A 26,941-nucleotide genomic window follows, 5' to 3' on the forward strand; every position below is an offset into this window, starting at 1 on the left:
CGTCCGCATTTCCTTGAATACTCTTTCTTGGCTGGGCTGGTTGATCAACTTAAAAAAGTCATCTCCTGTCCCAGCTCAGCGGATCCCCTTCCTGGGCATGACTTTGGACACTTCCCGAGGGTTGGTGCTTCACCCTCGGAACAAGGTCCTAGCTCTTCAACAGGGGGTCTGGAATCTCCATCAACCGTCTCCCTGTTCCATCCATTTCGGCATGAGGATTCTCTGGAAGATGGTGGCCCAATGGAGGCAATTCCATTTGTGCAACTGCATCTTCGTCCCGTTCAGCACACACTGCTGGGTGCATGGGACGGAAGTCCTTTTTCCCTCGACCAACCGTGTCCTCTGACCCCTCGGGTCAAGCAGGCACTCCAATGGTGGACGCTCCAAACCTCTTTCCTCCCAGTCCATTGGCTGGTAGTCACTACCGATGCCAGTCTCCTTGGCTGGGGAGCAGTTTTTCGCCATCACACTGCACAGGGGACCTGGACTCCTCACGAGTCTCGCCTTCCAATCAATATCCTAGAGATCCATGTTTGGCTGTCCCTGAGGCGGTTCCATCATCTCCCAGCAGGCCGCCCCATCCGTATCGCAGCAGGGCTGCAATGCGTGACGTAGAGCACATCCTTCGCTGGGCCGAAAACAACCACTCGGTCATATCGGCCATTCACATTCCAGGAGTAGAAAATTGGGCCACTGACTTTTTCAGCTGTCAAGGTCTTGCATCGGGAGAGTGGTCTCTCCATCATTACATTTTCCAACAGATCTGCCTTCGTTGGGGTAATCCGGATATAGACTTGATGGCTTCCTGGTTCAATGCCAAGGTACTTCAGTTTGAAGCCCGGTCTCAGGACCCGAGAGCAATTGGGGTGGACGCGCTGGTCCTTCCTTGGAGTCAGTTTTGCCTTCCTTATCTGTTTCCTCCCCTGCCCTTGCTTCTGAGAGTGAACAGGAAGATCAGGGCGGAGGGCGTGCCGGTGAGTCTCATCGCTCCGGATTGGCCTCACCGGGCGTAGTACACAGAGCTGGTCCAGCTCATCGCAGATGTTCCTTGGCGACTACCAGATCGTCTGGATCTGCTTTCTCAGGGGCCGATTTACCACCAGAACTCGGGGTCGAATTTACCACCAGAACTCAGGAGCCCTGTGTTTGACGGCTTGGCCATTGAATCCTGGGTTCTGACTCAAGCAGGTTTTTCCCGCGAAGTAGTTTCCACCTTGATCAATGCTCGAAAGCCGGTGTCATTGCGCATCTATCATCGGACCTGGAATACCTTCTTTGAATGGTGCAGAAGTAGAGGTCGCCCTCTGTTGGTTTTCAACATTCCTACCATCTTAGAATTCCTTCAATCTGGCCTGGACTTGGGGCTATCGCCGAGTTCCCTTAAGGGGCAGGTCTCGGCCTTGTCAGTCCTTTTCCAGCACAAAATTGCTTCAAACCCCAGGTGAGAACGTTCTTTCAGGGAGTCTCCCACGTGGTGCCTCCCTATAGAGCACCTCTAGAGGCTTGGGACCTTAATCTGGTTCTAGGCGTCCTGCAGGAATCTCCCTTTGAGCCGTTGCAGGACATCTCTCTATCTCTCCTCTCATGGAAGGTGGCTTTTCTGGTAGCCATTACTTCGATCAGACGAGTCTCAGAGTTGGCTGCCATTTCCTGTCGGACGCCGTTTCTTAAATTCCACCGAGACAAGGTGGTCCTCAGACCGTCTCCTACCTTTCTTCCAAAGGTGGTGTCTTCCTTTCACCTTAACGAGGATATCGTACTTCCTTCATTTTGTCCTGCCCCGTCGCACCGCGTGGAGAAGGCTCTTCACTCCCTGGATCTTGTAAGAGCTCTCAGGAACTATGTGTCTAGGACGGCGCCTTTTCGACAGACGGAAGCTCTGTTTGTGCTCCCGGCAGGACACCGGAAGGGACTGGCCGCTTCTAAGTCGACAATTGCCAGATGGATTCGGTCGACTATTCAAGAGGCTTATCGCATCAGAGGCAAGCCTATCCCAGCGGGCATCAGGGCACACTCCACCCGGTCGGTGGGTGCTTCCTGGGCCATTCAGAATCAAGCGTCTGCAGAGCAAGTTTGCAAAGCTACGACCTGTAAAACAACACTAAATGGTTATACACAAATTAAATCCTAGAAATATAAGTATGCACACACATATACGTGTGTGTGTGTGTGTATGTATGTGTATGTATATATATATATTAATATATTATATTTCTCACGAAAGTGTTCGTGACAAAGAGTGATAACCACTCAAGAGGAAAAGCAAAAACATCCCCAGAAGAATGGACTTATATAAGACAAAAAAATATTGAATATAAAATTGCCTTTATTGAATACACATTGGCAAACAGTAATACTAATTAAAAGAACAATGCACGCGTCTGGACAATTACTCCAGCAGAAATGTACATCAATTATATAAAAGTTTTAAAGAAACCTAAAATAGAAACCGGACCAAAGGATAATATAATTTATAATCTATATTGCTGACAAATAAATAATCATATACGAGCCCCCAAAAAAGGGATGATGCTTAAGGAATTTTATGGATGCATGAAATAAAAAAAAATAAAAATAAAATATATATAAAAATGTGGATGTCAAATTAAGTTAAATACAAATCTCAGCGTAATATAAAGTGCATAGTAATGTTTAGGAAAAACAGAATAAATGAGACTTAACTCATAGTGAATAGCAAGAAAGTGGAAAAAACTTCACCATTAATGTAAATCCATGTTGGATAGTGAGGGTGCCGGTGTGCAAACAAAAAAATCCCACAAATATATAAAAGCAATACTTGGGGCAATATACCTTTTAAGGTCCGGTCTGGTGGAGTCACAGACAATGCGCACACCCCGACGCGCGTTTCAAATTATAAATCCTTCGTCAGGGGATGGCATCCTGTACAACCAGTGGATCTATATATTGTGTGACCGATAATGATGGTCGCGGTATAAACAGTGCATGCGCAGCTTGCGGAACCCAGAAGTCCAACCATCCGCATCATGTGACCGGATGCACGGGATCAGAGTACCTGGCGTTGCCTATGACACATTGATGCAGGATGGCAAGAGCACGGGACACGAACGGCGCATGCGCACAGCACGGACCACACAGTATGGGTAGATAAAGTAATCAAATGGACGGTAGTCAGTGAATGCTGTAAATATCGTACAGTGTCACAGCAAACAAATAGGGAGAATAAGGGAAACAAAATAATGGGGAACGAAAAAAAGAACAAAAATAGAGAATTGTGGAATAGCAAATATATATATATACAGCAATAGAAACAAAATGAATAATATAAATAAAGAAGTGAAAAAAAGGGGAATTGTCCTGGAAGAATAGGATGTGTAAAACCAAAATTATATGAATAAAAAACATGTGAAATAACAAATATATATACAGTAATTAAATCATTAAAAATGAATAATATAAATGAAATCTATAAATATATGCAGAGGCCAGCAAATTACACGTAGATAACCATATAAAATAATAATAATAATGATATTAATAAATTAACAAAAATTATATAGTATTGATACTTAGAAATAAAAATAAATATTAATAATAATAATAATAATACAAATAAAAATAAATCAAAATATAGATAAAATAATATAATGTAAAAAAAATATATATAAATAAAATATAAAAATATATATATATATATGTATATATATACATACACACATACATACATACATTTAATATATATTATATATATAATATATATTATATATATATATATATATATATATATATATATATATATATATATATATATATATATATATATATATATATAGTAAATAAATAACAAGAAATAATTAATTAAATATGAATAAATACAGGCAATTTTATATTCAATATTTTTTTGTCTTATATTTTATATAAGTCCATTTTTATGGGGTTGTTTTTGCTAAAGCTACAACCTGGTCTAGCCTGCACACTTTCTCAGTGTTTTCGTATTCCGCAGGCAGCGGTAGCGCACCTTTCCCACCCAGGGACTGCTTTGGGACGTCCCCCAATGTGGCGATGGAGAAATAAGGATTTTTGTGTACTCACCGTAAAATCCTTTTCTTCGAGCCACTCATTGGGGGACACAGCACCCACCCTTCTTTGGCTTGTTGCCTATGATGAGCGTTTATAGATTTGACATGTTGTGCCTACGGTTAAAATTTTTGTTAATCTCCTACTGCTCGGTTACTAAACTGGTTCTATCAGGAGCCAGTGGGCGGTGTATACTGCAGAGGAGGAGTTAACCTTTTTTGTATTTACTTAGTGTCAGCAGCATACACCCACGGTCCTGTGTCCCTCAATGAGTGGCTCAGAGAAAAGGATTTTACGGTGAGTACACAAAAATCCATATTTTAAAATCATTTTTCAAGCTGGTGTTATAAAGTATTCTAATGTACTGAGATAATGACTTTTGGTTTTTAATTGGCTGTAAGCCATAATCATCAACGTTAGCAGAAATAAGCACTTGAAATAGATCACTCTGTTTGTAATGACTCTATATAATGTGAGTTTTACTTTTTGCAGTGAAGAACTGAAATAACTTTCTGATGATATTCTAAATTTGTGAGAAGCACTTGTATATGATTGTAGATGGGAATTGAAATGCTTGTAGTGACTGGTTGTCAGAGCAAAATACTTGCAAAAATTTTTATTTTATTTTTACATCAGTTTACTTAAAATGAGATTTTTTTTTTTTCTGTTCTTAGAGTTCAAGTTCCATCGCGTAGCGCACATCCCCTCTGCTTCCGCCACCTCACATGGGTGCAGGATGACACTTTTTTGGTTGTAAGTCAAGGAGAGCGTGCCAGTCAATCAGCTATTCACCACATTAAGATCACAGTGGATGGTCAGACAATTGATGTCCCGTATGTAAACCTTTTTGTTTTTATGTTATACCCTATAGCACTGTATAAATATTATGTATTTTATTATCATTCTATATATGTATCTTTCATTTTGTTTAAGAAAACCTGCTGTATCTCTTAATGGGCATATAATTAGTGTGTCCTATAACACAAAGACCAAGACATGTGCTCTACAAACAGCCAGTGGACAAATCTGGAAGTATCTTTGGGGTGAGTATCTGACAGCAATTTTTTTAGAAATGAGAAATAATCGGTTTAGCTATATCAATCCTATGTATATCTGTCTATAGCTCTCTCCTTATCTATCTATCTATTGATCTATCTATCTCATATCTTGTTGTTGTTGTTGTTGTTATTATTATTTATATAGCACCATTGATTCCATATAAGTGACAGATGTCACTTACAGTAAGCAAACTAACAATTACAGACTGATACAGAGGGGCGAGGACCCTGCCCTTGCGGGCTTACATTCTACAGGATGGTGGGGAAGGTAGTAGGTTGGTGGGTTGCAGCAGCTCCGGTGTTGGTGAGGCGGTAGCTCCGGTAGTGGTGAGGAGGCAGCTGAGTCAGTGCAGGCTGTAGGCTTTCCTGAAGAGGTGGGTTTTCAGGTTCCGTCTGAAGGATCTGAATGTGGTTGATAGTCGGACGTGTTGGGGCAGAGAATTCCAGAGGATGGGGGATATTCGGGAGAAGTCTTGGAGGCGGTTGGGTGAGGAGCGAATAAGTGTGGAGGAGAGGAGGAGGTCTTGGGAGGACCGGAGATTACGTGAGGGAAGATATCGGGAGACTAATTCAGAGATATATGGAGGAGATGGGTTATGGACGGCTTTGTAGGTCAGTATTAGTAATTTGAACTGGATACGCTGAGGGAATGGGAGCCAGTGAAGAGATTTGCAGAGGGGGGAAGCGGAGGAGTAGCGCGGAGAGAGATTAATTAGTCAGGCAGCACAGTTAAGGATGGACTGGAGAGGTGCGATAGTGTTTGCAGGGAGGCCACAGAAAAGGACATTGCAGTAGTCGAAGCGGGAGATGATAAGGGCATGCACAAGCATTCTAGTAGATTGAGTGTTGAGGAAAGGACGGATTCTGGAAATATTTTTGAGCTGGAGGCGACAGGAGGTGGAAAGAGCTTGGATGTGCGGTTTGAAGGACAGGACAAAGTCAAGAGTTACTCCGAGGCATCGGACTTCCGGTACGGGGGAAATCGTGATGTCATTTGTGATAGATAGGTCAGGTAAGGAAGATCTGTGAGATGGAGGAAAGATGATGAGTTCAGATTTGTCCACATTGAGTTTGAGGAAGTGAGAGGAGAAGGAGGATATAGCTGGTAGACACTCTGGGATTCTGGACAGTAGAGAGGTGACGTGTGGGCCAGAGAGGTAGATCTGAGTGTTAGATCTATCTATATACTGTCATTTGCACACACATCTATTGGCCTGGTTTATCATCCCCCACCCCCTCCTTTTGTCAATTTTTTTTTTAAATGTTTCTCCCCCATAAAACCCCATTACTATTTAGATTTTGAAATTGTACTCCTATTTGTCAGCTTTTGGGTGAAAAATTAATATATAGTACTCGCTAACCCTGTTGTGCCCAATTTTTCACTCAGTGGTATTATGTTTGAATATAGTCCAACATCTTAATATTTTCAGAGCCCCCTGCCCCTGTCCTAGAACCTTGGAAGGATTCACTGGGCCAAGATGTAAAGTTTCAACAATCTTGTATTCAAACTGCCATCACAGAAGTAGATGGAGAGGTACAGTGATACAATACTTGACTTTATTAGAAACTCCGGTACATTAGAGTTTACAATGCCTATTAACATTAGTCACAAAACATGTATGTCTGCAATAATCATGAATAACAAATTCACCGCATGACTTTGTATGTATCCATGTGTTAAGAATATATTAATAGTCCTAAATTAATCATGTGCATCCTGCTAATGCTGGTAATAATCTTACCACGGCAGTGTTTGCCACGCTGTCATGCAGATGACAGTGTGGCCAACAAAGGATTTTCGGCCCCCGTTCAATTGAATGGGGCTCGGGTACTGTTCTGGTTCCTGAGCCAAACTTTTTTTAAATGATCGTCCAAACCTTTCATACCCGAATATCCAGGGGTTCGCCCATCACTAGTCACCATCTTTGTCAAAAGAAGATCCTGTATAATGCAGTTGCCTGGGATGTATCCTCACACTTTTTCCACATGTAGGACAGAAGCTTATATCAAAGATTATGATGATGACTACACAGTGCCTCTCACACAGTTATAATGTAGATGATCACAGTTCAATTAAGCGACAAACTGGGAATACTTACCAAAACTATCCCGCAGATTTTTAAACTAAAGGGTCATCTACAATGTCCTGTGTTTACTTGAAAACTGATTTCAGCATGAATTCTCTTCTTAAAGGGAACCTGTCAAAACAGTAGTTTCAAACTAAAAGAGCCACCTTGTGCAAAAGTAATGCTGCATTCTGACAAGGTGGCTCTTTTAGTTCTGGGTGCTGTAACTGCAGAAATAATCCGTTTTGTAATTTGTCAGAAAATACCTTTCTTCAGTCAAGGAGGCAGGCCTTTCCCCCCCCCCCCCTTCCCGCTGCAGACTCCGCACAGCCGTCACTCAAATCTTCTTGGCGCCGGGCGCCGCCTCCTTGGTGCTTTATTGAAATGAGCCGGCACCTGCGCTCTTTTATCCTGCCTGGTGCAGGCGCAGTGAGCGCTGCCCGTCCGTCCTCATATGCAGTCTAGCTGACTGTGCTTGTGCGGCCGCCCTGCCTGTGATTCCCAGCCCCGGAGTGTGAATAAATCAGAAGACACTGCGGGGCGGGCCGCACAGGCGCAGTCAGCTGGACTGCATATGAGGACAGACGGGCAGCGCTCACGGCGCCTGCCCAAGGCAGAAGAAAAAAAAACGCAGGCGCCGGATGATTTCAAAACAGCGGTGAGGAGGCGGCGCCCGGCGCCAAGAAGACTTGAGTGACGGCTGTGTGGCGTCTGCAGCAGGGGAGAAAGACCTGCCTCCTTGACTGAAGACAAGGTATTTAGGACAAATTACAAAACGGATTATTTCTGCAGTTACAGCACCAATAACTAAAAGAGCCACCTTGTCAGAATGCAGCATTACTGCTGCACAAGGTGGCTCTTTTAGTTTCAAACGCCTGGGGGGGGTGACAGGTTTCCTTTAAGACTTTAGCTGTTAGGTGTCATAAGGACCAGTTGAAGTGAGGGTCCACTTAAATAGCAGTGTTTGCTAGATGCATTATAATGTACACTAAAGATGTTTAAGATACAGTTATATGAAAAAGTTATTAATCTTAAGCTTAATGTTTTATAAAAATTGTTTTTTTTGCAACAGCTATTTCAGTTTCATATATCTAATAACTCTTGGACACAGTAATGTTTCTGCCTTGAAATGAGGTTTATTGTACTAACAGAAAATGTGCGATCTGCATTCAAACCAAATTTGACAGGTGCATAAGTATGGGCACCCTTATCATTTTCTTGTTTTAAATACTCCTACCTACTTTTTACTGACTTACTAAAGCACTTTTTTTGGTTTTGTAACCTCATTGAGCTTTGAACTTCATAGCCAGGTGTATGCAATCATGAGAAAAGCTACTTAAAGTGGCCACTTGCAAGTTGTTCTCCTGTTTGAATCTCCTCTGAAGAGTGGCATCATGGGCTCCTCAAAACAACTGTCAAATGATCTGAAAACAAAGATTATTCCACATAGTTGTTCAGGGGAAGGATACAAAAAGCTGTCTAAGAGATTTAACCTGTCAATTTCCACTGTGAGGAACATAGTAAGGAAATGGAAGAACACAGGTACAGTTCTTGTTAAGGCCAGAAGTGGCAGGCCAAGAAAAACATCAGAAAGGCAGAGAAGAAGAATGGTGAGATCAGTCAAGGACAATCCTCAGACCACCTCCAGAGAGCTGGTGTCACTGTGCATCGGTCAACTATACAACGCACTTTGCACAAGGAGAAGCTGTATGGGAGAGTGATGCGAAAGAAGCCATTTCTGCAAGCACGCCACAAACCGAGTCGGCTGAGGTATGCAAAAGCACATTTGGAGAAGCCAATTTATTTTTGGAAGAAGGTCCTGTGGACTGATGAAACCACGATTGAGTTGTTTGGTCATACAAAAAGGCGTTATGCATGGCAGCAAAAAAACACAGCATTCCAAGAAAAACACTTGCTACCCACAGTAAAATTTGGTGGAGGTTCCATCATGCTTTGGGGCTGTGTGGCCAATGCCGGCACTGGGAATCTTGTTAAAGTTGAGGAATGCATGGATTTCTCTCAGTATCAGCAGATTCTTGACAATAATGTTCATGAATCAGTGACAAAGTTGAAGTTACGCAGGGGATAGATCTTTCAGCAAGACAATGATCCAAAACACCGCTCCAAATCTACTCAGGCATTCATGCAGAGGAACAATTACACTGTTCTGGAATGGCCATCCCAGTCCCCAGACCTGAATATCATTGAACATCTGTGGGATCATTTGAAGAGGGCTGTCCATGCTCGGCGACCATCAAACTTAACTGAACTGGAATTGTTTTGTAAAGAGGAATGGTCAAAAATACCTTCATCCAGGATCCAGGAACTCATTAAAAGCTACAGGAAGCGACTAGAGGCTGTTATTTTTCCAAAAGGAGGATCTACTAAATATTAATGTCACTTTTCTGGTGAGGTGCCCATACTTATGCACCTGTCAAATTTTGTTTGAATGCAGATTGCACATTTTCTGTTAGTACAATAAACCTCATTTCAAGGCAGAAACCTTACCGTGTCCAACAGTTATTAGATATATGAAACTGAAATAGCTGTTGCAAAAAAAACAATTTTTATAAAACATTAAGCTTAAGATTAATAGAGGTGCCCAAACTTTTTCATATAACTGTAATGTTGAAATGTCTTCTCATGGTATAAGCGAGAAAGAACAAAGGCACTGCCACAAGCTGTATTACTAGCTTGTACTAAATACACAATCTATTGGTGCATGGAACGTTGGAAACAAGGAGACGCTGTGCTTAGAGACTTCATTGACCCTTTAATCAGGAATGTTGCTGAAAGCTTGATCCCACAGATCTAATATTTAAAGGCACTTTTACCAATTTGAAGATATATATATATAATGTATGTATGTTCATGGTAACTGTATGAATGCGAGTTTATGTGAAAGAATCTCTTTTAGTTATTGCAATTTTATTGTTAGCATCTCTTTAAGTAACTTCCATTTCAGTTGGTTGTTGGTAGATTGTGCCTCTTCTCGTTCTATTTAACCCAGGCGACTGTTAGCTGGTTTTTGAATACTTTTAATAAAACATCATTTGATATCACATAATGACATAGTTACATAGGTTAAAAAAAGAAAATTATCCACCAAGTTCAACATTTTTCATTGCAGGAAGTTGTTTTGGGCATTACCGATAGATCCCGTTTATTCATCAATAATTTGGTGGTAAGTGTTTTTCATTTTAGCTTTATAACTTTAAAGGGAATCTGTCAGCAGGCTTTTGCTACCCTATCTGAGAGCAGCATGATGTGGGGCAGAGACCCTGATTCCAGCTATTACTTACTGGGTTGCTGATTAACAGCTTTCTGCATGGCTTGTGGCAGTGGAATTTTTTTATGTTTTGCTATTTCACAACCTTTTAATTTAACTTTGAGGGTTGGTATCAGTTCCTGTAAAGACTATGCCTACAACTGTGAACATTTTGATTTCTTTTTGTGAAGCAAACAACAAATAGGACAAATTAATTGAACACTTGAATTGAAAAGTCAGTACTTTGTAGAGCCTCCTTTTGAGGAGGTAAAAAGCCCAGGGGGTGAATACTTTTGCAAACCACTGTATGCAGAGTTTCCAATCAGTGGTGTGGGTGAGGTTACACAGAGCCCATAAATATAGAGGACTACCTGGCAGCAGGTTTAGTAGTCCTCTAGTGATAATCTTTCTGATGAAAGACTGCAATAAGCAGCCCAGTAAGTGACACATCTTCAGAGACCAGGTCTCTTTCTCTACATTATGCTGCTCTGATTAGGTGGCAAAAACCTGTTTCTGCTTATTGATCTAATTGTTAACGTTGTACATTTATACATTGTAATGTGCTTATGTGCCAGGTGGCTACAAATATCACATCTTTTGCTATATATGAGGACTTTCTGCTGTTAACTACCCACTCTCATACCTGCAGATGTGTATCACTGAGAGAGCAATCCGTGAAAGGTAAATAACCGTACATAACATGAGCTTCCTTATCTTATTAGTGAGTTTGCCGTGCTAATCGGGTCGTATACAGTATGTTGAATTGATCCTTTTGATTTTGGGCAATATTCCGAAATAATCCACAAATTTGACTGTCTCAATTCTCCAATTACTCATTGTAGCACTAGAATCACTCCTAAATGGCACATCAAGCGCCAACGATGAGACTGTTCGTAAAGTGGAGCGAGGATCTCGCATTGTTACTGTGGTTCCGCAGGATACCAAAGTCATCGTACAGGTCAGCCAGTGTTTCATTAAGCTGCGGACATTTCTCTGGAGAACAATAACCAGAACAGTGACATACTGTATTTTGTGGATTATATGATGCACTGAATTATAAGACGCACCCCAAATTTTGACGAGAAAAATGGATAATTTTTTTTTTTTTCATAAAATGGTGGTGCTTCTTATAATCCATGCATCTTATTGCTTACCGGGGGTGGTGGCTGCGGTGAAGCGGGGTCCCAAGGATGCCGCTGGAGGAGGCAAGAGTGGAGCGTTGCTGCTGACCGCAGGCTGGGATGAGGGGGTGTTTGGATGTGCGCTGGTGTTCGGTGGTATAGGGCCTCTGCCGACATTTTGTGAAAGCCACACTTAAATGGTTTACTATGCGGTGGACTCCGGGAAAATGGCTGACGGGGGCGGCACATGCACAGATGGAGATCTCGGTACCAAGGTCTCGGGAGATGAGATTTCAGCGCTGAGATTTCATCTCCTGAGATCTTGGTGCCAAGATCTTCATGTGCGCATTCGCCGCCCCCGTCGGCCATTTTCCCAGAGTCCACCGCATAGTAAACCATGTAAGTGCGGGGGCTCTGGGCATTCACAAAATGTCAGCAGAGCCCCCGCAGCACCAACAACATCTCAGCCTGCCGCCTGAAGCAACGCTCCACTCTTGCCTCCTCCAACAGCGATAATGGGACCCTTCTTCACCGCATCCGGTAAGGTATGTCCGCATTATAAGACGCACCCCCATTTTTCCCCAAAATTTGCATCTTATAATCTGAAAATTACGGTAAATGACACCACCTTTACCTCGTTCTCAATAGTAATATTTTCTGTATTCTTGCAATAATCACTAATAACTTGTCCAATGACCGTGATGTCACCACTGTGGAAAAATTTTCACCCAGAACCGCAATACTTGTGTTATCATTTGGAACACATTACCACAAAGAACTGTCCTTGAATGGGTTGTCTCAAGTTCTTAAATGGTTGACATTGCATAGTTCTTGTAAAAACAATCAACTTTGCAATTTACCTCTTAACCCCTTCACGACATGCGCCGTACTAGTACGGCGCATGTCGTGTCTCAAAGCCAGGACATGTCAGCTGTTTTGTACAGCTGACGTGTGTGCAATAGCGGCGAGTGGAATCGCGTTCCACCGCCGCTATTAACTAGTTAAATGCCGCTGTCAAACGCTGACAGCGGCCTTTTTACTAGCGCTTCCGGCCATCGGCATGTGTCGGCATGACAACCAGAGGTCTCCTTGAGACCTCTATGGTTGTTGATGCCGGCTTGCTGTGAGCACCACCCTGTGGTCAGCGCTCATAGCAATGCAGGAATTCAGCTACATAGGAGCGATCTGAAACAATTATATAAAACAATAAAAAAAAAAAAAATCAAACCTGCACATATTTGGTATCACCGCGTTCTGAATCGCCCGATCTATCAATAAAATGGATTAACCTGATCGCTAGAAGGTGTAGCAAGAAAAAAATTCAAAACTCCAGAATTACGTTTTTTTGGTCTCTGCGACATTGCATTAAAATGCAAACACGGGCGATCAAAAGAACGTATCTGCACTAAAATGGTATCATTAAAAACGTCAGCTCGGCACGCAAAAAATAAGCCCTCACCCAACCCAAGATCCCGAAAAAAAAAAAATGGAAACGCTACGGGTATCGAAAAATGGCGCAGTTTTTTACATTTTTTTTTAGCAAAGTTTGGAATTTTTTTTCACCACTTAGATAAAAAATAACCTAGACATGTTTAGTGTCTATGAACTCATAATGACCTGGGGAATCATAATGGCAGGTCAGTTTTTGCATTTAGTTGAACCTAGCAAAAAAGCCAAACAAAAAACAAGTGCGGGATTGCACTTATTTTGCAATTTCACCACACTTGGAATTTTTTTCCCGTTTTCTAGTACAAGACATGGTAAAACTAATGGTGTCGTTCAAAAGTACAACTCGTCCCGCAAAAAATAAGCCCCCACATGGCCATATTGACGGAAAATAAAGTTATGGCTCTGGGAAGGAGGGGAGTGAAAAGCGAAAAAGGGCTCCGTCATGAAGGGGTTAATGGAGGGATTTTTAGTTCTACAGTGTGCAGCTCATCTGCAGTCTCAGAGTGACCAGTTACCTAGGTAAAGATTTCACTCCACTTGTAGGTGCTCATGCCACTATGAAGATAGCCAGCCTCTGGCCCCCTGAGCTTCTACTATGGTGTAAAGGCAAAGCTGCCTCTGCTTGCTGTTTGGGAGAGTACTCCATTCGGGCCAGTGGCCCAATTATGCTGCTGACCCGAACTGTCAATATTCTGGAGTTCACTGCCCTCTACAAAGCAGGAAGCTTTGGACTTCACTTTGCTCCTGATGAAAAGAAGATAAGACTTTAAAAGGCTTTTCCACTACAAAGATATTGATGATCATAAGATTAGGTCATCAGCAACAGATCAGTGGGGATCTGACAGCCAGCACCCTCACCAATCAGCTGCTAACAGCTCTGACAGTCAGACTGTGTATTGGCTGGGTACAGCACCTCAGGTCCTATTCACTTAAATTGCATCTGATCTGCAGTACCAGTAAGCGGCCACTAAGCCGTGTGACAGCTGATAACAGCTGATCTGTGGGGCTGCTGGGTGTCGGACCCCCACCGATTTTATATAATTGACTGATCCTACAGATAGGTAATCAATATCCTAGTAATAAAACATCCAGTGAATAACAGACTGATCAAAGGAAGAATCAGCTCATAAAGGGTTATTCCCAAATCAAACATTTAAAGCAAATCCACATGATATGCCTTAAATGTATCTATCTAGTAGTAGTAGTAGGTCCCACCACTGGTACTTGTACCTGTTTGCCAAGAACGAGATTTTTAATGGTTAGAAAACTATATGTTAAAGGGTTGTCTACTACTTGTAAACCCCTTCATAAGCACTGTTTCCTCTAAGTAAAGTGAAAACAGCGAATACTCGCCTCCGGTGTGAACACTGTGCTAGCGGTGTCAGCACTGGGTCTCGCATGACGATCAGCAGCTGCTTACTGACCCCTCTCCTTAGGAGAAATGAAAAGCCGCTGCAGCTCTGACTTCTCCAGATGTCAGCTACGTCCCAAGGAGGGAGACAGTGTCCAAGTAGTAGACAGCCCTTTTAACATTATTATTTTTTTTATTTGAAATATGTAAATGTTTAAAGTGTGTTTTTTGTGGGTTTTTTTAACTTATTTTTTTTTTTTATTAATTTTTAATTTACAGATGCCACGGGGTAACTTAGAAACTATTCATCACAGGGCTCTTGTTTTGGCCCAGATCCGCAAGTGGCTAGACAGGTGAGTGATTTTAAAGCATTATAGGTCATATTTAACCTAAACTATTCTAGTGTTGTGTAACATCTGCCTCCTTTTACTTTATATGCTTTTGAGAACACATCTACAATGGACTAGTGCTCAAATTGTTTGATACTTTTTTTTTTTTGCCTGTTACTTTTGATGTATCTTGATAGTGTAAACTCAGGTTGAAACAACTTTCATGGAGTGGGTGGTTTGGATAAGGCATGTAGAGGGAACCAGTCTCACTCATTGTGACCCTTGTGACCCACAAGACACTGTGGACCCTTGACGTTGGGTTGCGAGCTTGCATATTTTGGCCAAAATATCGACTAATACCTCGTATATTTTTTACTTTTTATTTTTTTAGTTGCACGTTTTTCATCTTTTGCAGGCTTCAGCCAGGCCCTTTAGTGTTGGCTGGGAGAATTGGGTGTCTTTCCTTGCGGGGTGTACTTTTATATAGTACCGGGCGGCCCGCTTCATCTATTAGTAAGGTTGCCACTAATAAGCTGTAAGCCAGACACTGTGCAGGTTCCTTATCTGTGTGATTAGCACTCTATACCAGCCTTCTTTGTGTTCATTTATAATACTAGCTGGGACCAGGTGATCATCTGGTACGGAACGAGGTAACAGGCACCCTTTTTTTCTGTTCAATACACCCCAAAGGGCCTTCTATATTTTTCTCCTGATGAGCCTCCAAAACTGGTCAAGGGGAAACTCGTTGGGACTGTGACCAACAGGAGGTGCGAGCCATGGATATACATGTGCATTTCCTCTGTTCTGTACTCTGTAACATATAAGAGTAAGGCTTCTTTTACACTTCACGTTGTGAAAATTCGGCACAACGTGGGCAGCGGATGCAGTTTTTCAGCGCATCCGCTGCCCATTGTAAAGTCCCGGGAAGGAGGGGGCGGAGTTCCGGCCGCGCATGCGCAGTAAGAAATGCAGGACCTGACATACGAAAAAACGTTCCCTTGAACGTTTTTTCGTGACGACGGTCTGCCAAAACACGACGCATCCAGTGCACAACGGACGCGACATATGGCCATACGTCGCGATCCGTCGGCAATACAAGTCTATGGGAAAAAAAGACATCCTGCGGGCACATTTGCACACTCATCAGTGTGGAGTAGGAAACTGGCTATTGGGAGCAGCTGTCTGTGGATGGATACCATGTTTTGGTATATGTCTATGTTTATAGTCTTTTCACTAGGCGCTGCTCCTAATAGCCAGTTTCCTACTCCACACTGATGAGGGGCAAACACCCCGAAACAGCTGTCTGTGGATGGATACCATGTTTTGGCATAGGTGGTTTTCCTTTCTTGGATGCTGCCCTTCCCGTGGTTGTTCCTTCCCGGTGAAAGACCTGGCTATTCATTGCTTGCGTTGAGAAACACGTGATGGTGTCTCCGCGGCTTTTCTACATGCATTTGCATATTTCCCATAAGGGATGGGGGCAGTGTTCTGGATCACTGCGTTGAGAAACACGTGATGGTGTCTCCGCGGTGTTGGATGTTTTGATCTCCCCGAGGTCATTCATCCTTATGTTTATAGTCTCTATATGGACATAATAAATGTTTATTTTATATATAAAGTGAAAAACATTTTATAGGGCTTTTTTTTTTTCTTTCTTCTAACCCATCTATGATACTACGGAACAACGCCCTCCATGAATAGTAGGTGTGTGAGTAGTTTTGTCAGTATTTTACACCTGTGCTGCACCAGTCTTTTTCGTGGGGGTCTGCGGCATCCTGCAGTGCATTAATATTGTGACTTGGTGTTGGTGCAGTTCCGACACAGAATCTGGGGAGGGCGAGTGTTTGCTCTTTGTTATTTGACGAGTCTAATACTACTTGGGGACCTGTTTTTCTTAAAGTTGAAAAATTATGGACTACGGTCACATACTGTTACATTGCTTTATAGAAGCTCAGCTAAGCTGTTAGGTTGTTTTACACTGTCCTTCTGAGTTCAAAAGTTCTGTCCCTTATGTTGGTGACAAAACATGAGTCTGAACCCTGGTACCTCAGGCTCTTAGTGGATCGGTCATAGCACAGGGCCAACACAGCATTTAGGCTTCTCTTACATATTATTTTCTTTGAAACACAGTCCTTATAGCCAAGCAAAAAGTTGTGTTAAACTTTACACACGGTGGGAAACCCACTTATGGATTGGAATAAAAACATGGCTTAGTAGGTTGATTCTCGAGTGACCTATACAGAAAACTTCAGATTATTGGCTGCAATATTTGTGCTTCTGCAGATTTGGTGTCTAGTTAGCTTTTGAGTAAAGAAGACCAAATGGGGCATGCTGTGTGTCATATTTATTAATTGTTTAAAGAAAATGCGAAATAGAGCAACACCGTCCAAGGAAAGAAGTCCTTTCACAATATAGAAGGCAGACATCTAGCAGTTTCAGAGATCAATAAAGTGAAGGCAAGCTGACGCCTTTGCTTAAAGGGGTTGTCATGTTTTTGTGGGCCCACGAAAACCTGCAGCCGGCCCTGTCCATACAGTATTATGAACACTACATAATGCTCCATACAGAATAATGAGCCCCATATATTGCTCCATACAGAATGGACTCCATATAATGCTCCATACAGTATAATAAGCCCCATATATTGCTCCATACAGTATATAATAAGCTCCATATATTGATCCATACAGTATAATGAGCCCCATATATTTATACATACAGTATAATGTGCCCCATATAATGCTCCATAAAGAAAAATGAGCCCCATGTATTTCTCCATACAATATAATGAGCACCACATAGTGCTCCAAACAGTATAATCAACCCCATATAATGCTTCATACAGTATTATTGAGCCCCATATATTGTTTCACACAGTATATGATGGGCCCCATATATTACTCCAGTATATGATGGGCCCCATATAATGCTCCATACAGAATGGGTCCCATATAATGCTCCATATATAATGGGCCCAATAAGATGCTCCATATATAATGGGCCCCATATGATGTTCCTGTATATGATGGGTCCCATATAATGCTCCATATATAATGGGCTTCATATAATGCTTCATATATAATGGACACCATATATGAGGCTCCGGTGTATAATGGGCCCAATATTATGCCACTTATATAATGGGCCTCATGTATGATGCTCCAGTGTATAATGGGCCCCATATGATGCTCTCTATATAGTGGGCCCCATGTGATGGTCCTCATACTCCCCTATCCTCACTGGTCGCTGCTCTGCTCTGGACTCCTCAGCGTCGGCCTGCTCTCATCACACCCTCTGACTTGAAACGTCAGTCAGTAGACGCCACAACGGTGGAACGGTAATAGGTAAGTATTGCAAGAGCCAGGGCCCTGAGTAAGCTGGGGGGACCCACTCGCTCGGGTGCTGACGCCAGCCCTGGGGTTCTCCAATACTTGGACAACCCCTTCTTGACATAAATGTTTGGTCGAGATTTAAAAAAACAAAACTATACTCTCCCGTGCCTCTTTTTCCAGCGGTGTCAGCACTCGCAGTCCTGGGGCCATCATGCGTTCGTTGTGACATGTGACCCTGGCGCCCAATTAGCACTGGCGTCCCTGTCCCCGCCTTAGAACAAATCGAACATGAGGAGGAAATCCTGACTGCAGCTGCTCTCTCACTTCCTCTTCATGTTCAATTCGACAGTAGGCGGGGACAGTGACGCCAGTGCTGATTGGGCGCCGGGGTCACGTGTCTCAACAACAGCACGGGAATTCCGCAGACAGCGAGTATCGACACCGTGGGCAGCACCAGCACGGGAGGTGAGGACAAGCTTTTTTTATTTTCTCTGGCCCAAGCGTCCAAGTAATGCACAACTTCTGTAAGGCTGGCCGAGGTCACATGAGTGTTGATTCTCTCACGCGAGAGAATCCGATAGATTATGCTAATGACACTCTGGATCACACTAAGCTGGCACTCTGGATCACACTAAGCTGGCACTCTGGATCACACTAAGCTGGCACTCTGATGAAACTTGGATCAGAGTTTGAGCAGTTATCTCAGATGAGAGAATCAGAGCACAGATGAGAAGATGGATAACAAGATTTCTCCATTCTGTGAGTGCTCTGAAAATTGGACTGCAATCAGATGTCATCTGAGTGCAGTCTGATGTTTTCCACGCACTCATAGACTTGTATGGGTGAGTGAGCCAGCTCTTAGAAAGACTTCAGTTCGGAAGCAGATATGTTGCATTGGTGAATTTAACCTCAAATTTATTGATCGGTGAAACTGCATGTTGGAGGTAATTTAATTTTATTGCCACGTGTAACTGTTGGCACCGAATTCCTGCATTTCCTGCGCCATCTGTCTTATATAATGGTAGCTGCACAAAGCATTAAAATTAGATTTCTCTGTGCCAGCCGACTCTGTATATAGTATAGCATGGGGGGACATATTATTGGTGAAACCGGTGCTGCCGCAAAGGGGCCCAAAAGATAAGGGGTGACATTGGGCACTATGATGAGAAATTGGACAGCAGAGGGCCCATACACGGTTTTTGCTCTTTTTTCTGTGTCCGGCAGTGTACTGTTTTTACTGCTGTTGAAGGGAGATGGATGGGACGGACAGATGAGCACAGTGATTCTGACAAGAGAATAAAGAATTACAGCACATGCTCAGCCATACAAAGAACAAAGGCTATATTATAGGGCACCATCCTTATAATAAAGCATATTCAATATTTTTATTAGGAGTACACTTTAAAAATTTCAAAAATATGTACGGTGTGTGTGTATCATATATATATATATATATATATATATATATATATATATATATATATATACATACATACATACATACATACATACATACATACATACATACATACATACATACATACATACACACATATATATATATATATATATATTTTACAAATAAGATCACGGCACAACTACTTCTATCGATCATCTAGTGAGAGCTACTGCATATACAGTTTAATTCTTGCACCATTTTGTAGTACTTTTGTAAAGCACTCACATATAGACGACAGCAGTGCTGTTGTATCAACTGTGATATGTCAGACTTCTAGACTAGCCAGACCAGACACAGCCGTGGCTGATATTAGTACGCTACAAACCCAATAATTCCCAAATATATACAAAAAAATGTGTAAAATGGTTAAAAAAAAAAAAAAGTCAGATTAATTGTGAGAAAAGATCCAATTGAAACCCTTTAATAAAAGGGTGCTCACATTTTTATCGGGTTAAAAATGCCAGAGAGTCCATTTTATCCTCTTAGGCTACGTTCACATTTGCGTTTTGCGCCGCATGCGTCCTTTTTGGCCGAAAGTTGGACGCAAAAAAAATGCAACTTGATGCGTTTCTTGCGTCCAACGCTTGCGGCCATGCGGCGCAAAACGCAGCACAACGCATGTCCATGCGCCCCCATGTTAAATATAGGGGCGCATGACGCATGCGGCGACGCTGCGGCGCCCGACGCTGCGGCGCTGACCGCAAATGTGAACGTAGCCTTACACTTCAGCGTTCCCTAGAATTCGGCTAAAAAGAGCTTTGTTTTCCGCATCATGCGGATAGTCCAAAACATTCTAATGTGTTACTGAATTGGCAACATTCATTGCCAATTATTGTGTATTCTTTTTTTTTTTTTTTTTTTGTTTTGTAGTTTTCAGATGTTTATGGGGTGAATCCTCTATAAATATCTATGGCTGTAATGCTCCTTTACATCCGCAGTATGAAATTCCCACTATGAAATATGTCTTTTTTTTTTTTTCAGTCGTCTGTTCAGAGACGCCTTTGAATGTATGCGGAAACTTCGAATTAACTTGAACTTAATTTATGATCACAGTCCAAAGGTATGTCTTTTTTATGTCCTGTCTTTTATTATCTGTGATACCTGTAGGAATACTAAATATGTATCCCTTCTTCTGTGTTGTAGGTGTTCTTGGACAATGTGGATTTATTTGTAAAGCAGATTGATTCTGTAAATTATATCAATCTGTTTCTTACTGAAATCAGGTAAGTACATGAAGCTATAGAAAAGGACTATTGTTTGTATGATGCATATGATATTGATCAGTGAAGGTCTGAATCCTGGGAACCCCAATATGCAGCTCAGTTCTGAGTGTAACGACCGCTGACTGGTACTGCAGGTTATTATGCTCACTTATATAGCGCCATTAATTCCACAGCGCTGTATAGACATTATCATCACTGTCCTCACTGAGGCTCACAATCTACATTGCCTATCTGTACATCTTTGGAATCCGTGAGGAAACCCATGCAAACACGGGAAAACATACAAACTCCTTGCAGATGTTGTCCTTGGTGGGATTTGATCCCAAGACCCCATCGCTGCAAGGCTGCAGTTCTAACCACTGAGCCACCTATTATATTGAAAAAGAGATGCTCTGCAGTATTTGGCAGCAGCCTCCGATAAGTCTTCAATCATACGTTACATAGTTAAAAATTGTGACCGCAGTTACATCCGCACAGTGTGAATTGTAAATAAATGGCGCTTTAATAATAATTATTAATAATAGTTGTTCAGATTCTCGAGCTTTGATCCCTGATTTCTAATGGCGTGTCTGTGTTTTCAGGGAGGAAGATGTAACTGCTACAATGTATCCCTCTCATTTGGCTTCTCCAGCTCCTTCCACCCAGACACCTGGCGCCAAGAAGGTTGATATAATCTGTGACGTAATGCGAGCAGCCATGGAAAAACTAAATCCTCAGAAGTATGTACAATTGCTAAGAATTTTATTTTGTCACTGAATGTCTTTGTAGATCTGCAAAACATTGTAGAATTTAGGCTCCTTTCACATTTGCATATATCGGCCAGTAATGCTCTCTGCTCAACTCTTGCTAATTAAGTCATCTTTAAATACACTGTACATTGAGTGGAACCTAGCTCAATGATACCCACTGCCAGTTTGGAAATGCCGCTTTTACCCGTATCAATGTCACAAAGAGCGGCCAGCAATCCTGAACTTCCAACGGTATTGACGCTCTGTGGTCCTCGCATGTATCAATGTGAAGAGAGCCAGAGAACCCACAATGAGGGAAGCACTGCTAATATAGGCAGGCAATCAGCATTGCTTTCCAAGAGGGTTCGCTGCACAGTCTGTTTTGGAGTGATTTTATTTGGCTTCTGAGAGATCAATATATGCTTTGGGGCTAACTGCCCGCCTTTATTAGCGGCGCTTCACTATTGTGGTTTTTATGGCTCTCTACACTTAGGTAGATCTGGGGAGAGCACCACTTCAGTACTCGTGAAGTTTGCTGGCTGGTGTTTGTGATCTGGATATTGGGAGATGGACACCACTATTTCCAAATTGACATAGTTTAAAGGGAACCTATCACCCCGTTTTTTTCGGTATGAGATAAAAATACTGTTAAATAGGGCCTGAGCTGTGCATTACAATAGTGTAGTTTGTGGACCCCGATTCCCCACCTATGCTGCCGAAATACGTTACCAAAGTAGTCATTTTCGCCTGTCAATCAGGCTGGTCAGGTCGGATGGGCGTGGCTTCTTCCCCCAGATATTGCGTAGTTTTCCGTTGGTGGCGTAGTGGTGTGCGCATGTCCAACGTCCCCAATCCTGCACGGGGGGGTGAAAATAGCAGCGATGTCCGTTATTCCATTGGTGGTCGGTGGGCGCGGCCATCTTCCTTTGGCCACGCGTGCGCAGAAGCGGCGCTCTGCTGGCCGCGGCTTCAGGAAAATGGCCGCGGGATGCCGCGCGTGCGCAGATGGAGATCGCGGCGGCCATTTTCCTGAAGCCGCGGCCAGCAGAGCGCCGCTTCTGCGCATGCGCGGCCAAAGGAAGATGGCCGCGCCCACCGACCACCAATGGAATAACGGACATCGCTGCTATTTTCACTCCCCCGTGCAGGATTGGGGACGTTGGACATGCGCACACCACTACGCCACCAACGGAAAACTACGCAATATCTGGGGGAAGAAGCCACGCCCATCCGACCTGACCAGCCTGATTGACAGGCGAAAATGACTACTTTGGTAACGTATTTCGGCAGCATAGGTGGGGAATCGGGGTCCACAAACTACACTATTGTAATGCACAGCTCAGGCCCTATTTAACAGTATTTTTATCTCATACCGAAAAAAACGGGGTGATAGGTTCCCTTTAAGGAGAATCTGTTAGCGGGTTTTTGGTGTATAATCAGAGATCGGCAAAATGTAGGTCAAGAAATCCTGATTCCCAGCAATGTATCACTTACTGGGATTTTTGGTGTAGTTTTCATAGAATACCTGTTTGTTCTTCTGTAGATGTATCAGAACCAAGTCTTCTGCTCTGTGTACAACCCTACCCACACCCCTGACTGGCAGCTTCCTGTGCACACTGCATTGCGACCAAGCTGCAATTCTGTGGTGGGGTTACACAGATTAGCCTGACTGCTGGTCACGTGAGCTGTAGTCCTGTGATGTTAAAGGGAACCTGTCGCCCCCAAAATCGAAGATGAGCTAAGGCCACCGTCATCAGGGGCTTATCTACAGCATTCTGTAATGCTGTAGATAAGCCCCCGATGTATCCTGGAAGATGAGAAAATGAGGTTAGATTATACTCACCTGGGTGGGCGGTCCGATCCGATGGGCGTCGCGGTCCGGGGCCTCCTATCTTCATAGGATGACGTCCTCTTCTTGTCTTCACGCTGTGGCTCCGGCGCAGGCGTACTTTGTCTGCCCTGTTGAGGGCAGAGCAAAGTACTGCAGTGCGCAGGCGTCGGGTCTCTCTGACCTTTCCCGGCGCCTGCGCACTGCAGTACTTTGCTCTACCCTCAACAGGGCAGACAAAGTACGCCTGCGCCGGGGCCGTAGCGTGAAGACAAGAAGAGGACATCATCGTAAGAAGATGGGGAAACCCCGGACCGGACCGCAGTTGGACCGCCCCTGGATGAGTCGAATTTAATCTCTCTTTCTCATCTTTCAGGATACATCAGGGGCTTATCTACAGCATTACAGAATGCTGTAGATAAGCCCCTGATGACAGTGGCCTTAGCTCATCTTCGATTTTGGGGGTGACAGGTTCCCTTTAATCTGCTGCTGATAAAACACTGTAATGAAACTACAGCACACACCCTATTAAGTGACATATCACTGGAATCAGGCTGTCTTGTCACATATTATGCTGCTTTCGATTAAGTGGCAAAAACCTGCTGACAGATTCCCTTTAACATCGAGCTGAGTTCAATGTATCTACGCAGTGTATTGAGAGTTGACTTTTTTATTTGGGGATTTGACAATACCCATTTGCACCTTTGTCAATATTCTACTGCTCAGTGACCTTTTTGGTATTTATTTATCAAGTTTACATACTGTATCTCTTGCTTATTAACTTTTTTTTTTGCTTAGATACTGTTTATCAATACTCACATCTTATGTAAGGAAGTCAACCCCGGAGCTGGAAACTGCTCTTCAGAAAGTCCATGAGCTCAGAGGTAAGATTTGTCCGCTGTAATCCTCAGAACTGTTCTAATAGCAGTAAGAAGATATGTTCGATTGCAGAATATACAAGGAGGAAACATTAAATTTACTCTGCACTGTAAACAACTGTTAAGCGGTTGTCCAACATAAAAAAAAATGCCTTCTTGAATTATACTTAAGCAAATTTGTCAATTCGTTTTTTTGATTAATATTTTAGACAAAAAGTTTGAAAATGGAGGTTTGTGTATTTTTGTTTCTTAATAAATTACGGTAAATCTTAAGTATAATGAGAAAGTTACTTTATTTTAAACTGCTGAAAACTTTTCACTTGGTTTTTAGCAGATCTCCTTGCAACAATCCCTTGCATACCCTATTAGTTTCATCTTGGGACTTTGAAACACATCAGAGAACCTCAGTTGGCAAGGACCTCTGGGCATTCATTTGGATAGTCAGAATGTAGTAATACTATACAATGGGTACGGAAAGTATTCAGACCCCTTTAAATTTTTCACTCTTTGTTTCATTGCAGCCATTTGGTAAATTCAAAAAAGTTCATTTTTTTCACACTATTGTGCACTCTGCACCCCATCTTGACTGGAAAAAAACAGAAATGTAGACATTTTTGCAAATTAATTAAAAAAGAAATACTGAAATATCACATGGTCTTAAATATTTAGACCCTTTGCTCAGACACTCATATTTACGGTAAGTCACATGCTGTCCATTTCCTTGTGATCCTCCTTGAGATGGTTTTACTCCTTCATTGGAGGCCAGCTGTGTTTAATTAAACTGATAGGACTTGATTTGGAAAGGCACACACATGTCTATATAAGACCTCACAGTGCATGTCAGACCAAATGAGAATCATGAGGTCAAAGGAACTGGCCAAGGAGCTCAGAGACAGAATTGTAGCAAGGCACAGATCTGGCCCAAGGTTACAACAGAATTTGTGTAGTACTCAAGGTTCCTAAGAGCACAGTGGCCTCCATAATCCTTAAATGGAAGTCTTCCAAGACCTGGCCGTCCAGCCAAACTGAGCAATCATGGGAGAAGAGCCTTGGTGAGAGAGCTAAAGAAGAACCCCAAGATCATTGTGGCTGAGCTCCAGAGATGCAGTAGGGAGATGGGAGAAAGATCCACAACTATCACTGCAGCCCTCCACCAGTTGGGCCTTTATGGCAGAGTGGCCCGATGGAAGCCTCTCCTCAGTGCAAGACATATGAAAGCCAGCATAGAGTTTGCTAAAAAACACATGAAGGACTCCCAGACTATGAGAAATAAGATTCTCTGGTCTGATGAGACGATGATAGACCTTTTTGGTGATAATTCTAAGCAGTATCTGTGCAGAAAACCAGGCACTGCTCGTCACCTGCCCAATATAATCCCAACAGTGAAACATGGTGGTGGCAGCATCATGCTATGGGGGTGGTTTTCAGCTGCAGGGACCAGATGACATTGAAGGAAACATGAATGCGGCCAAGTACAGAGATATCCTGGATGAAAACCTCTTCCAGAGTGCTCTAGACCTCAGACTTGGCCGAAGGTTCACCTTCCAACAAGACAATGTCCCTTAGCACACAGCTAAAATAACAAAGGAGTGGCTTGAGAACCACTCTGTGACCATTCTTGACTGGCCCAGCCATAGCCCTGACCTAAACCCAATTGGGCATCTCTGGAGAAACCTGAAAATGGCTGTCTATCAACGTTCACCATCCAACCTGACTGAACTGGAGAGGATCTGCAAGAAAGAATGGCAGAGGATCCCCAAATCCAGGTGTGAAAATCGTGTTGCATCATTCCCAAGACGACTCATGGCTGTACTAGCTCAAAAGGGTGCTTCTACTCAATACTGTGCAAAGGGGCTGAATACTTATGACCATGTGGTATTTCAGTTTTTCTTTTTTAATAAATTTGCAAAAATGTTTGTTTTTTTTCAGTCAATATGGGGTGTAAAGCGTACATTAATTAGAAAAAAAAAAGACCTCTTTTGAATTTACCAAATGGCTGCAATGATACAAAGAGTGAAAAATATAAAGGGGTCTGAATGCTTTCCGTACCCACTGTATGTATTTATTCCCGCTAGAGCATTTTCTGGCAATAAAAGCTGATTCTCTTGAAAATAGGGTAGTCATAATGAGATAAAACTGATAAGTAAGCAAGCCACGAGCACTTAAATGAGGTTTATGATCACCCCTCTTCTTCAGATAAAGACTAGGCATGACCTTAACATAAATCTGCAGAGTTTAAATAGATATAAAAGGTACCACAATTGTCAAATTAGCACAATAGGCATTGTCAATGACACATAGGGCGCACTCAGACATCCGAGATCGGACCACTACTGTAAAAACTGGCTGTAGCTCTCCCGACCCGTGCATGACAGCCGCATAGAAATACATGAAGCTGTCATGTTCGGGGTTAAGTAATTGCTGCAGACATCTCTGCATCAAAAATGTGCCTCATGGCAGGAAAAATGCTGCCTAAAAAAACGCTTGTTTTACAGCATTTTTTGCATACATATCATGTATGTGTTTTTTCCCCCATTCATTAGAATGGGTGAAAAAGGCAGCTGACCATATTGACATGCTGCAGATTTGAAACCACTTCAAATATGCAAGAAAAAAGTAAGCAACATGTGCATGAGATTTCAGCAATTTGATTCACTTTACTGGGACTGTAAAATGCGTTTTTGCTGCAAAAACGTGAGTTAAGAAACGAGACGTGTGAACGTACCCTAAAATGGCAACTGTTGGAAGTGGAAGCCGTAATAAAAGGACACTTGCTGGAAGGGACAACTGCCATG

The 26,941-nt window shown here is 42.6% G+C and overlaps 1 protein-coding gene across 1 annotated transcript in view; it reads left to right on the plus strand.

The window, feature by feature from the left end:
- The window catches only part of ELP1 (elongator acetyltransferase complex subunit 1), a 162,852-nt gene that overhangs the window by 81,707 nt on the left and 54,204 nt on the right, over positions 1-26,941 (plus strand). Inside the window, exons 14-24 of the mRNA XM_077272515.1 lie at positions 4,731-4,889; positions 4,990-5,099; positions 6,545-6,648; positions 10,311-10,364; positions 11,024-11,129; positions 11,291-11,406; positions 14,649-14,722; positions 20,471-20,549; positions 20,633-20,712; positions 21,294-21,431; positions 24,067-24,152. Of these exons, the coding sequence (XP_077128630.1) occupies positions 4,731-4,889; positions 4,990-5,099; positions 6,545-6,648; positions 10,311-10,364; positions 11,024-11,129; positions 11,291-11,406; positions 14,649-14,722; positions 20,471-20,549; positions 20,633-20,712; positions 21,294-21,431; positions 24,067-24,152 (1,106 nt within the window). The remainder of the gene's footprint in view (positions 1-4,730; positions 4,890-4,989; positions 5,100-6,544; positions 6,649-10,310; positions 10,365-11,023; positions 11,130-11,290; positions 11,407-14,648; positions 14,723-20,470; positions 20,550-20,632; positions 20,713-21,293; positions 21,432-24,066; positions 24,153-26,941) is intronic.

The sequence above is a fragment of the Ranitomeya variabilis genome, chromosome 1 (assembly GCF_051348905.1).
Source record: "Ranitomeya variabilis isolate aRanVar5 chromosome 1, aRanVar5.hap1, whole genome shotgun sequence".
Taxonomy (NCBI): domain Eukaryota; kingdom Metazoa; phylum Chordata; class Amphibia; order Anura; family Dendrobatidae; genus Ranitomeya; species Ranitomeya variabilis.